General features: G+C 46.4%; 1 protein-coding gene across 1 annotated transcript in view; it reads right to left on the reverse strand.

Moving 5' to 3' along the window:
* MSH2 (mutS homolog 2) overlaps nt 1–14,029 on the reverse strand; it is a 1,146,446-nt gene extending 1,132,417 nt beyond the window's left edge. The window contains exon 1 of the mRNA XM_069608417.1: nt 13,638–14,029. Within this exon, the coding sequence (XP_069464518.1) occupies nt 13,638–13,845 (208 nt within the window). The 5' untranslated portion in view covers nt 13,846–14,029. The remainder of the gene's footprint in view (nt 1–13,637) is intronic.
* Between the last annotated feature and the right edge of the window lie 409 nt (nt 14,030–14,438).

The following is a 14,438-nucleotide window of genomic DNA, read 5'->3' on the forward strand; positions in this document are numbered from 1 at the left end:
CAAGACTGAGATCCTCCTCATCGGGACACCTTCTCCCTCCTTTCCTCTCTCACTGGCTGCCCACCCTTGGCCCTCTTTCTGCTCCTTCCTGTGAGGCCAAGAACTTTGCTGTCATCTTCGACTCCACCCTCTCCTTCTCTCTTCACATCTCTGACGTCTAAGAAGTAACTTTCAGCTGCACCTCCACAGAGGCATTCTGCCTTTTCTCACTTTCCCCCAGAAGTTCACTGTCTCAAGAGCGCTAGTCCTCTCTAGGCCTCTTTCTAAATTTACATGTCTCTACTCTTCGACCTCTACAACTTATCCAGAACAGGACTGCAAGACTTGTCTTTGGCCTCAAGCCAAGGGATCGTAGCTCTGAAATCTCTTCAATGGCTCCCTGTGGCTGCAAGGAAAGAGTTCAAGACCCTTTGCATCGTCCAAAAGGCTTTCTGGGGCCTGGGACCGCACTACCTCCAACTTTCTCTTCCTAAACATCGTCCTTCTCAAGCTCTCCACTCATCCACCTCCAACTCTGAGGGTTAGAAGCTTCTCCAAGCAGAGAGCGGGAGTCAGGGGGGTAGATATCATTCCTCGGCAGGGGACTCCCTCTGGAACAGCCTCCCTGCCTCTCTCAAACTTGAGCAGAACCACCTCCAGTTCTTCCTTTTCGCTTCCGCCTTCTCTCTTCCTCTCCCCTGCTGATGTCCCCGACTGCTCCGCGCACTGGTCACCTGGCCACCTACTGAACTCGGCCCCAGGCTCCTGCATGTCCAGTTGCCCTCGCACTGTCTCCAGGCTACCCCAGCACTTAAGAGTGTATCTGCAACGCTACAGTTCCTTTTCTCTGCACGTATGGCCATCCTCCGGTCGCACTTAATGAGTTACCTGCAATACTCACCCCTCCCCCGGTACATCTCCCCTCCCTCTTTCCCACACTTGTATGATCAGAATCACACGAGGCCTAGTAAAATCGTTTTGTCCTGCCTTCCGTTTCCCCCTCCTTGTTTTGTCGCGCCTAGAAACATTTGTGTACAGGCGCGTTATAAATGACATATCATGGAGCCCTTGCCTCTATGCACTGTTGTATCATAATAATGGCATACCGTTAGGTAGTAAAAGCTCCAAGAAATTAGGACTTTAACATCAAATGACAATTCTATCGAACCTCAAAAAAACAATACAATTCATATTTGCTTTACTACGTAAAGAACTAGGTTTTTGTGTTTTCAACATTTAAATATATACAGGAGAGATAAAATGGCCAGACCTTAGAGAAATAATTATTTGGTCATAATGCAGAAAGCTGCCACATGGTAATCGCATACATTTATTCTCTTGCAAAGGAGAAAAGTCATTCTAAGTTTCAAAATAGGGAGTAAACTACTCCCACCTCAAAATCTTATCTGGAGCACTGGGCACACCTTTAGCCTTATGATACTTTCGTACCGGAAGCAATGAGAAGCAACTGTCTTTATTCTCTTTAACTGAGCAGCAAATAACATTACCCTCGTCCCCAGTCCAAGATAAACAGATAAAACAATTGCTTCATAATAAAGTCCAAATATGTTAATTGATCAGCTGTTTTCATTTTGGTAGAAAGTATTTTCTACTCAAATCTACCAGCCTTATTCAAACTAGAGAACATGATGACTGTAGACCTAAACATTAATAAACAGGTCATGTGCGTAGGCAAATTCACAGAAAAAAAATAATCTGCCTACCCTAGACAGCAGACCTTTAGATGCCCAATACACAGAGGAAACTAATGTACTACCTCCAAGGCTCGAGAGGTAAAGGTTAAACAGGCGTGGAAACACAATCCTGCCAAGTACCCTAAAATGTCTCAGCCCTGACAGACAGACTGCTTTTGTTATCAAGCCAAACCTAGCTAAGGCAATTGTAAGGCAATTAAAATGTTTGTCAGACCAACTGAAAGGCCCCAATTCGGCTGTTTTCTCCACAGTACAGAAAAATGAACAGCGGCAAAGGCTCCAGATAGGTCAATGCAGGCAGCATAAACTGATACAAGCTCAAGCTACGGGCCGGGAGCGCTAAGAAATCAGTAACCCATTCAGCGAGGTACCAATGTTCTTACGAAAACCAGTCTGACACTTCTTCAACCCATCTTGTTTCAAGGGCAAACTGTAAATCTTACAAAAGGACAAGGATGACAAATAGTTTGCCACACATATCCTTCAAGGCAATTGGACGAGATTTCCCTGGATCGAGCCGAGCAGCTTTTTTTAAAGATGGGTACTATATATGCCAGGCACCAGGAAGGTCTACGTTGGAGATCCAATATTCGCTTGACTAGGAATAACAAAAAAACATATGCCCAAAGGATAGGGGACTCAAGAGTGTTATTCGATAGTCCGTTATGCCCACTAGCTCTGAGAGACTTGGCTTTTCTAAATCATAACGTCAATGTCCCATGAAACAGAGGACATGCTGGTCACCAATAAGTGAACCCGGTAAAGGGGAATATAGCTTCCCAAAACAAAGTGCACCCGCTAGATTCCATTATGAGGTTCAATGTCAGAAATATCTGGCTCAGCAAATCCTTGTTTAGCAAGTCCCAAAGATAAACATGCATTTACTATCCTGTTGAAGAACAGAATAATGAAGGCTTGTTAGCCAGTTTGTGTGAGTTTGCTTAAGTTTCCTTTGCTCCCTTGCCCTATCTTCCCTACCATGGATCGTCTGAATCACCCCTCTCCCGTTCCTCCTAAATGCTGTCTTTAACATATGCATCAAAATGTATGGATCTGCTGAGAAGCACAACTAGAACTACCAGTGCCCTTTGCTGAGGGCAAGAAAGTTATTCAATCCATGAGTAAAATTGTAAATCGAGGCAGGTGAAAAATATTGCTGCCTTAACTGCAGACGTAAGTGTCAAAGAACAAACATGATGATCTACTGATTTTTTAAATGGATGCTAGGTTACCCGATTCAATGCTTCATTGATTACTCAATTAGTCAGTGCTTGAATTGCACTAGCAGTGAATGTTGCCAAAAGAAGCCATCAACAGGTGTGATCGCACAATGGCAATTCATGTACCAAACATTCCGAGCAGCACATGTACCAAGAATGAGAGGCAAAGGCACAATCAATAGTTGACATACACCGTTACTGCTAAATGACATTGGTTTACTGGGTATGTCTCCTTCAATGCTGGTAAACCCCAAGAATCGAATAAATACAAACAGCCTGGGTGCAGGTGTTTGTCAATGAAAAGAACAGGGGATCATGTGTAGAGCTCTGGACAATAATAGTTAAGGACTCTCCCCCAGGTAACATTGAATCAACGGTATTCCCTACAAAATAAGTTCCCAGTAGTTTCTCTGCCATTTCTAGCAAGGTGTTCAATTTTCCAAATGCAGGGTTGTAGTAAAAATGAATAGGGATTCACAAAGGAATTTATTGTGGCCAGATCAACTTGATTGCCATGTTGCCCAAACAAGGATCCTGCATGTGCACAACTCTCCTCCCCAAACTAGACTAGCAATCCATTAACCCCTAGAGGTTGTACCTCTACTAGCCCGATCAGCTGTTCGTAAAATTAAATTAGTAATGCATCAAGTAGCAGGGTCTTGCACAGCCAAACCTCTTGTAGAAAAAATGAGTTCACGTTTCATAACTCTTGGAGCAAGAGGATGACAATGGAACAAATTAGATTGACCCTTGTTCAGCAGAGAAGGATTAATTCCAACTCTCTCTTTCCCTCAGATTTGTATTACATGCAATATTATCTTGAACCAAACCCTCTATCGATTTTAGTTTATCCTCAATGGTTTTTAGGGAAGTTGTATGTTGTCTCACCTCCACATTGATATTATCATACAATCTAAAGTGGGAATTTAGCTAAAATTATGGTCCAGGTTTGAGGGGTCATTGTCAAATTGTTAGGAAATGGCCAAATGCACAGAGATCACAGGATCTTAAACATTATGTTCCACCGGATGGTACTGGTTGAAATACAGTGGAGTGTTTATCAATATCTCATTAATCCCACACACCCCCACCTGCCAATCTTCGACTCGCCGTGGCCCTCTTCCCAGATGGTTTACCCCAGAACTGAAGACTGCAAAACAACTGTATAAATCCCTAGAACGCAAATGGCGGAAAGAAAAAAACATCCCGAGTAGATCCACCCTGGCCCGACACCATCGCCACTACAAAGCCGAAATACGAAAAGTAAAAAAAGTCCATTACAACTCTCGAATTCTCAACTCTGAAAACCCCAGCAAGGAACTCCACAAAATCGTCTCTTAATTCACTAAACCAACCTGTACCACCACCCAATCGACCCCATCCCAGTCACTCTGCGACTCACTCCCTCTCCAATTCTACACCACCTCTCTCGAAAGAACGAATTCTCTAAACAACAAACTGGCCCTCATGTCCCCGCCATGTAATCCACCCACCTTACCCATCACCCCCCCTCCTGCCTGCCCCAGCAACTGCAACCCAACCTACCTTTGACTCGTTCACACCAGTATCAACAGACCAATTTCTCAAACTTTTCTCTCTGCCTGGAAACCATCCCGCTTCCCCCTAGACCCATGCCCCTCCTCAACCCTCAAAGAAATATTTGCATCTACCTGCACAGGAGAGCACGCAAGAACCATCATAAATGACTCCCTCTCCTCTTGCATTTCCCCCCCGCACCCCTGACGCCCTAAAAACAGCTCATGTTAAACCTCTACTAAAAAAATAAAAAAATGTTTTTAAAAAACTCCCTCCACCCTAAAAACTATCGCCCCATCTCAAACACCAGGTTCCTTGCTAAATCGACCGAACCGCATACTCTCAACTAAACGCCTTTGTCGAAGCCAACAATTTCCTAGACCCAGCACAATCTGGCCTCAAACCTCGACACGGAAGCAAAACCACTCTGACCTCCATCTGGGACGACATTAAGATCACTGCAGACTCTGCGGGATGCGCTGCACTAATCCTTCGAGACCTATCCGCCGCCTTTGATACAATCAACCACTCAATCCTCCTCGACCACCTCCACACCCTAGGAATCCGTGGAAACGCGCTCAAGTGGATAGCATCCTTCCTCAACAATAGAAGCCAAATAACCCTCCTCTCCTCCTTTGCTTCTGCCGCTCGACCAGTCAATACCGGAGTTCCACAAGGAGCATGCTTACCATCCCTCCTGTTCAACATCTGCATGTCCACCCTCCCGTGAATAATCAGCTTGCACAGTATCCTGTGCTATAACTATGCCGATGACACCCAGTTAATCTTACTCCACAACTCAAACCACAACTGTCAACCCGACCTCACTGTCTGCCTCCTTGACATAGATCGCTGGATGACCACGAACCACCTCCTCTTAAACCCCACCAAAACTGAAATCATAGTGTGTGGCAACACCGAGCTTCTCCCCCACCCTCTAACCTGGCCTTCATCCATGGGCATTCCACCAACCACCTCAACCACAGTAAAAAACCTTGGATGCACCCTCGACTCAGACCTAACTCTCTCTCGCCAAATCAGCAACGTCTCCAAGTCCTGCCATTACCACCTCAAAATTCTTAGGCGCATTTTTCCGTACCTCTCCTTTCCCAACAGACTTGCTGTGTCCAATCTATTGTAATGTCAAGACTGGACTATGCCAACTCCCTCTACCTCGGGGTCCAAGCATACCACCTCATCAAACTACAAAGAGCACAAAACGCTGCAGCCAAATTGCTTCTAGCTCTTGGCCCAAGAGATCACACCTCTCCAGCCCTCAGAACTCTCCATTGGCTCCCAGTTGGATGAAAAGTAACTTTCAAAACCTTATGCATCTCCCACCGAGCAATGCATAAAACCAGACCGCTATACCTACAGGACAAGATTTTTAAAAAAATCTACCACCGACCGTGCACCCTAAAATCGAGCTCTGCCCTCCTCCTAGTGATACCAAACACAAACTCAGTCAGGTTAAGAGGATCATTATTCTCAGCCTTGGCCCCCACTCTGTGGAACTCCCTTCCACCCGACATTCAACTCATCGAAGACTACATGTCATTCCACAAACTACTGAAAACGTGGCTCTTCTCCTAAAGAATAAAATAATTTAAAAAAATGTAATCCACACCTAGAGCAAACGGAGTAAATAGCCACAATAAGCAGAAACCCAAGGTTGTGGAACAAAGAAAACAAAAGAGCAAAGAGTGTTGATCGAACAGACGGAAAGACTAAAACGGATAGTATAACTAAAACAAATAGACTTAGTGGAACGGATGAAGTAGACGGGATGGATAGAGTGGATGCGACAGAGTGGAGTGAATGGAACGGTCGAAACGGATGGAATGGATGGAGTGTGGATGAAATTGGAGGGAGTGAATGAGACGGATAGAGTGGAGAGTGGATGGAAAAGATGGAGTGAATGGAACGGTCGAAACGGATGGAGTGCGTGGATGAAATTGGAGGGAGCGAATCAAATGGATGGAGAAGATGAGGGTATGATTGGATAGAATGGATGGAGTGGAGGGTACGGACGAAGTGCATGAAACGGACGAAGTGGATAGAACGGATGAAATAGACGGAACGGACGAAGTGGATAAATGGACGGGAGGGACCGATGGAGTAGATGGGACAGATCAAGTGGATGGGAAGGATGGGATGAATGGAGTCGATGGAACAGATGAAGTGGATAGAACGGATGAAATAGACGGAACAGACAAAGTAGGTGAATGGAACGGATGAGATAGACGGAACGGACAAAGTGGACAAAGTGGACAAATGGACGAAGTAGATGGGAGCGATGGAGTGGATGAGACGGATGGAATAGATGGAGTGAATGGAACAGGTGGATAGATGGATGAAGCAGATCGAATGGACGAAGTAGATGGAACGGATAATATAGATAGAACGGAAGAAGTGAAAGGAACGGACGAAGTGAAAGGAACGGACGGAACGGATGATCAAATTCCACCATACGAGTCGATAGAACGGACGACGGAGTGCATATAGTAGATGGAATGGATGAAGTGGATAGAACGATTGAAGCGGATGAAATGGATATAACGGATGAATCGAATAAACAGATGAAGCGGATAGAACTGATGAAGCGGACGGAACGACTGCTATGAACCTGTATCCCCATGTTTCCCCATCCTGTTGCTTTATTTACGTATCCCGCTATCTACGCCCCCTCCTGCTCTTGTGCCTGACTGCTAGCGCTTCACTGATAAATCACCATATCACACTTCTACGCTTACTCTCTTCTATACACCATCATTTAACTAGAACACAGCTATGCTAAGACACATTTCGGCCTAGCTGTTCTCATATTGACCCCACGAACACCTCATCATCCTAATAAAGCACAGCTAGCTAAGCACATTCCAGCTAGCTTAGGCATCTCCTCAGGCCTAACACAGCCAAAATTCAGTATGAGTGTCCACCCTCCAGACTGAACACATCCAACTGATTTCCCCAACACCACACCTACCGCTATGAAGCAGCTATCAAGCAACAACAACACCAGCTGCACACATATCCGGTGCGCCCATGCATCATACCACATTCTTTCTCTCCACTGACTTGAACTACGGTTCCCGAGGGTGTTCAACGTACCAGCGCTTTGAGGTCATACCAATGATACATAAGGCGCTATATAAATGCCAAGTAACAAAACATAACATAGACCCCAATAATTGAGTTGAAGTATTTAAATCCCTTACTGATGATTCTTTCACTCCAGTTGGTCATAGGATCCCACCAAGAACAACACTGGAGAGATTTAGAGTGGGTGCCATTCTGACACTTCTCCTTTCATACGTTATTATTCTAATTTGCATGAAAAATTAGTTATTTTACTTCAGAAGGTTAGACAAACTGCAGCGGGTTCTGTCAAAGCGGGTTCAACCCTCTGCGGAACAGTCACTGTTTTCACTAGCGGGCTAGGAGTTGGAGGACATAGAATCTCCTTTAGGACTGCTCTGCAGGTTGTACATGGGAACAGCAAATGAATAAAAAATGATAGACTCACTGCTAACTCCTTAAGCCCTTCCTCGCTCGAAGCATTTCGTGCAAGCGCTTCACTTCAAATTATATAGCACTATTGTAGAGACATCGCGAGAGCCCGCGCTCTCGCGAGATCTCGCTGCAGGCTCAAGCTCCGCCCCCGCGCGCATTACGGGACGCGATAAGGAGCGTCCTGCTTAGCCCTCCTGCTACGGGGCCCGCTCCTTACAGATCTTGGACAGAGACTCCAGCAATACATTCCCCCAGCCACCTTAGGCCCGTTGGCCCTTAGCATCAAGGCACACACGTAGTGTGCACACTGCATAAAGCTTGTGAGTTAATAAATACCACGTCACAAGATCAGAGGCTCCTGTCTTCATTGAAAGCATTATACTACATAAATTGGCGACGAGGATCACCACCAGGACCCACAGAGGAACATGCAAGGAGCAACGCCACCGCCACCATTTCTCCAAACTCCAGGTAGGCCTGCCATTCCATGGCCACAATGGCAGCCCCTATTCACGACATATGTGGAGGCCCTAGGTGGGGCGGGGTTTTCAGCGGCGAGGCGCAGGGCCATGCTATTAAATGCCCTGGGAGTGGAAGGACAGAGAATATTCGAGAGTCTCACCCCGATACCGGTGGCTGGCGACAATGACGATGTTTTCAAGGAGGCTGTCGGGAGAATCATAAAAAGGTTTGCCAGTAAAGAGAACACAGTGCTCCACCGCATACGCTTCTACACACGAAGGCAAGAAATGTCTGAACCAGTTGACGATTACGTCACCAAGCTGAGGGAATTAGCGGCGCTGTGTAATTTTGGCAACAACGCGGAGAGTCTCATATGTGACATGTTGGTCGTCCACACTAACAGCCGGAAAGTCCAAGATCAGTTTATTGTCGAAAAGGAACTGCAGTTGGAGAAAGCGATTGAGATCGCCAGGGCAGTCGAGGAAACGGCGGGAAGACGTAAGGAGCTTACTGGGGCCCAGAGTTCTGCAGAAATACAAGCAGTGGGTTTCCGTGCGAGAAAATAGAGGCTGGCTGCTGACACGAAAGAAGGGAGAGGGAACAGAAAAGAACCCCTAAAGTGTCACAGGTGCACCAGCACGAAACACCTGGCGTTTGACAGGGAGTGCCCGGCCAGAGACAAGGAGTGCTCCATTTGCAAACGCATTGGCCATTTCTCCATTGTGTGTCGGTGGAGGAACAAGAAAGTCTCCAGCCTCAATGCAGATCGCAATACGGAGAAAGAGTCATCCTCAGAAGATGAAGGTAGACCCACTGTCATCATGGTTAACAGCACAAGAGCGAGGAGAGAGAAGCCTCATTGCGTGATCAAGATTGATGGCATGGAAACAAAGGTCATGGCAGATTCAGGGTCCGATCTAACGATCATTCCCCTTCGCACGTATAAGGACATGGTGGGAAAGGAAAAGGTGCAAGTGCTATTAACGAAGCACAAACCCACGGTGTTTGGAGGGGCGTCAGTCGAACTGCTAGGATATATCAAAGCCAAAGTGGAATTCAAAGGAAGGGAAACCACGACCAGGGTCTATTTCAGTCACGAAGGCCCAGCAGTGCTAGGGTGGGACGACCAAGACAAGCTGAAAATCAGACTGGATCCCAGCACCGAAGAACAAGTCCTGTCGGTCAGGGTGACGGGAGGACCTGTTGTCAAAAGCGACTACCCAACACTTTTCTCCGAGGAGCCGGGGCACATCAAGGGTTTTCTGCACAAAATAATACTCAAAAGGAATGCGGTCCCTGTAAAGCACCGAGTGAGGCCAGTACCAGCCACGGCAAGGGACATCCTTAGAAGTCAGTTGGAAAAGATGAAAATGGAGGGCGTCATAGAAGAAATCGAAGCATCTGAATGGCTGAGCCCTGTCGTGCTCATAAAGAAACCCCAATCACAGGAACTCAGGGTATGCATAGACTTACGCAGCTTAAACTTGGAAGTCATCACAGATAACTACCCCCTTCCAAGCATAAACGAACTCATTCTGTTAATGAAAGAAGCCAGGATATTTTCAAAACTGGACATGAGGAAAGCATATCACCAAATACAGCTACATGACGAATCGAAACCCCTCACGGCATTCATCACTCCATTTGGCACATACCAATTCACCAAAATGCCATTTGGGTGGTCATCAGCAGCGTCGGCGTTCCAACGCATGATGGATGTCTTGCTGAAGAAAGTTAAAAACGTGGTGTACTTCCAGGATGGCATCCTCGTGTATGCGGAGGATGAACAAACGCACGACGCCACGTTAAGGATTGCCCTAAACAAGCTACAAGAAGCAGGGGTGCGGTTACGCTATGAGAAATGCCTGTTCAGATGAAAGAAGTTGAATACTTAGGATATAAGATTTCAGAAAAAGGGATCAGTCCCAAACAGAATCTCATGCAAGCAATCATTAAAGCACCGGAACCAATCAGCAAAGAGGAAGTAAGGTCATTTCTGGGGCTGGCTGAGTACTATGCGAAGTTCATACCGAAGTTTTCCGAAACCACGGCACCCCTTCGCGATGTACTCAAAAAGGGCTCGGAATTTGTATGGCAAGAACCCCAAAAGACAGCGATGATGAAGATAAAACAGCATATCATAGATGCACCATGCCTTCAACCGTTTAATCCGACGTGGGTAACAGTCGTCACCACCGACGCCAGTGCTTATGGACTGGGAGCAGTGCTAACACAAAAGAAAGGCGACACTGAACACGTTGTGGCCTTTGCATCAAAGGCGTTATCGGAGGCGGAACAGAACTATTCCACCATTGAAAAAGAAATGTTGGCCTGCGCATGGGCGGTGGAACACTTCAGGACCTATGTATGGGGCACCAAATTCAAGTTGGTGACTGATCATAAGCCCCTTATCCATATGCTTAGCCCGGGAGGCACAAAAGTATCCACGCCCAGATTGGCACGCATTGCAGCCAAGCTGCAAGAGTACACGTTTGAGATCCAGCATATCTCAGGCTGGAAAAATTCACAAGCCGACTGCATGTCGAGACTGCCGGAGGGTAAGGTTAAAGCCACCACGTTCCTCCACGGAGAATGCATAGTTGCATCCATTATGGACTTGAGAGCCCCAGATTACCTGGAACTCAGTGAGAGACACTGGGAAGAGGAAGATGGGAAAGACCCCACCATGGCCATGATCCGCAAATGGACCAAGGAAGGTTGGCCAAGTGAAAAGGCGTTACCCGAGGGCATGAGACCCTACTGGAAGGTGTCGGACGAGCTATCGGAAACGGAGGGGATAATCATGAAGTCAGACCAGATTATTCCTCCCACAGGAATGAGAAGAATCATCCTAGGTAGAGCCCACGCGGGCCACTTGGGAAACACCATGACCCGTCGCAGAGTGAGAGAAGCCTACTGGTGGCCATCCATGGACCAAGAAATTCGATCCATGATAGAACGTTGCCATGAATGCCTCAACAGCGACAAGAGACTCAAGGTCCGCCAAGCACCCCTAATACCCACAGAAATTCCAGAAGCTGTGTGGTCAAAGGTCGGCATTGACTTCATAGGGCCTTTGGAAGCAATGGCACCCGAACACCGGTACGGCATAGTACTGGTCGATTACCTATCCAAGTGGGTGGAGGCCGCGTTCGTCCCGAACATAACCACGGCAACCGTTATAGAAGTACTTACAGAAATTTTTCAAAGGGAAGGCCTCCCCAAGGAGGTAGTCACAGACAACGGGGTGCAACTAGTCTCAAAAGACATGGAGGAATTCTTAAAAAGGAATCACATAAAACAAAAGAAAGCGGCCCTGTATCACCCCCAAGCAAATGGGCTTGTTGAGAGGGCCAACAGGTTCATAAAAGGCGCCATCCTATTGGCAACAGCTTCGGGCATGGACCCGCTCAAAACCACCAAGGAGGCCATAGCAGCCCACAGACTCACACCAAATGAGATCACCCAAATATCCCCGTTCAAAATGTTGAGAGGGAGGAGTGCGGCATCCACGCTGATCCCACCATGGTTGTCGAAAATACGAGAAGATGAAGCGGTGGACATGGCAGAAGTAGTCTGGAGAATCGAAAGCGATAAGGCACGCATGAAATCATGGAGTGATCGGAGAAGAAGAACCAAGCAGACGTCAGACATCGGAAAGGGAGACTTGGTTAAAATCCAGTTACCGAAGAAAGATCAAAGCACAGGGTCTCGGTTTAGCCGACCCATCAAAGTGATTCACAAAGGAGCAAACCACATCCGCACGGAAGACGGGCGAGCGTGGAATCTTGAAAGAGTGGCACTATACCAGAAGAATCGAGGAAGAGCGAAGACCCCAGAGTGATCACAAACGGAAACCGAAAGAGACTATGGAGCAGGCGAAGAAAGAGAACCAGAAAGAGACGAGAGAGAGAGGGTTGAAACCGAGGTTGAACCGGAAGCACTGGGTGCAGATCCCGATCAGGAGCAACAAGAGAATTGCACACAAACTGATGATCGTCCCAGAAGGGAACACAGAAGACCGGTGAGATATAATGACTATGTTTTACAATGAGTTCGGTGTGCGTTGAAAAAGGGAGATGTGTAGAGACATCGCGAGAGCCCGCGCTCTCGCGAGATCTCGCTGCAGGCTCAAGCTCCGCCCCCGCGCGCTTCGCGCGCATTACGGGACGAGAGGAGGACGCGATAAGGAGCGTCCTGCTTAGCCCTCCTGCTACGGGGCCCGCTCCTTACAGATCTTGGACAGAGACTCCAGCAATACATTCCCCCAGCCACCTTAGGCCCTTAGCATCAAGGCACACACGTAGTGTGCACACTGCATAAAGCTTGTGAGTTAATAAATACCACGTCACAAGATCAGAGGCTCCTGTCTTCATTGAAAGCATTATACTACAACTATCTTTCCACAGCAATGGGATCAAAACTCTGCACTAACCACAATTTACTGCTCAAAATGTACCTGCATTTAAGAAATCAAAATAAAATAAAAAAAAGTGGTCACTTGCTAACGCGCTAAAAACGAGATTTCTATTGCACTGCATATTTAATCGCATTGTGCAGAAAAGCAAGGTTCATAACCGTGTTAAAGAAGGAGCAAAAGCAGAGGCTAACACTGGTACTCTTGGGTGTGTTTCCTTAAACTATAAATGGATAGGAAAGACTATAAATATGTTAAATTGTGCTCGAAAAGTGCAAGTTGGTCAGTGAGACTTGCCTATAAAGCGCACAATACTTGAAACTGCACTACTTGTAATGTTATATTTATAACGGTTAAAATAATACTACATAAAGATTGCAAGAGTACAAAGTATTAAAAAGGCAAAGTATAGAGCGAATGATAAAAAGAGTAATATTAGTGCTCAAAAGTGAGCGTTTGCCATCCTCTCTCCCCTAGTTTCTTTCTATGCAGATCACTGAATAACAGAAAATAAAACATGTTCCAATAACAATTAAATCATTTTACACAAAGAGCATGTGCATTCATCATGCAAGACACGTATGAAATAACCGTGCTGTCACTTCATAGCCTAGGCCATCCCCACGTAAGCGTACCGGTACCGCCCACTCTACACGTGCCCCAGTTACTAAACACACAAGGTTACAAACTCATCATCAAGGCGAAGTTGAGTCTGGGGTTGTGTCGCATCATTCAGTTGGAGGTGCACTAGAAGTGGTGGGTGTTCAGGCGAAAAACGAATGATTGGTCACTTACCCGTTCCCAAGTACTTGATGACTCCATTGGTCTTGAACACCTCCTTTGCCGCGAACAGCGCGTCGCTGCCGTGAACCGTATAGTAGTCGCTGCGGTCGAATACCCGCAGGGTGGTGCTGGGCTTTTCTGGCATGGACCGATAGAAAGTTAGGAAGCCACTCTCGGCTCCGCTGTCCAGGGACAGAGTCTGCTTAGGTTGCACCGCCATGCTGCAATCTCCCGCCACGACAGGTCAAAGGGAAAATGTACAGTTACTCGGGCAACGGCGCAGGTTTGGCGTCGCCACAAAATTAATGCCGGCTCTATTTTAGCTAGCACAACACGGAGAGCAGAGATAATTGCGAAAGAAGCAGACCGTGACATTAGAAGGTGCTGTTTCGGCGGAAAAGCTTAACCAAACCAAAATGGGACGGACATTTAAAAAAGTGATATAGGTATTCTTTTCATTTTAGAATTTACAAAGCAAACATCACGATTTTTATAAAATATTTAAAAATATTGTTGACGTTAATATTAGAAATGTCTACTAATAACCAATACAATACTATCAGTCAGTTTCGGTGTCGGTTATCTGAACATCTGCGATCTCTTAAAAGCAGTGCCTACTCATAAATGAAACCCATTCCGTTCAAAGATGGCCGCCACGATAGTGTTTTGATGGCGTTCGATTTTATCACAGCATGGCTTGTGTGTACAGATAAAGAAAATGCTTTGTTACACTCAGTCGTACATTTTTGTTCAAATATGTGTATTGGTTTTCACATAATGATGTTGTTAGGATATATCCGCAGCAAAATGTTT

This window comes from Ambystoma mexicanum, chromosome 4q (genome assembly GCF_040938575.1).
Source record: "Ambystoma mexicanum isolate Mex_15411 chromosome 4q, UKY_AmexF1_1, whole genome shotgun sequence".
Taxonomy (NCBI): Eukaryota; Metazoa; Chordata; class Amphibia; order Caudata; family Ambystomatidae; genus Ambystoma; species Ambystoma mexicanum.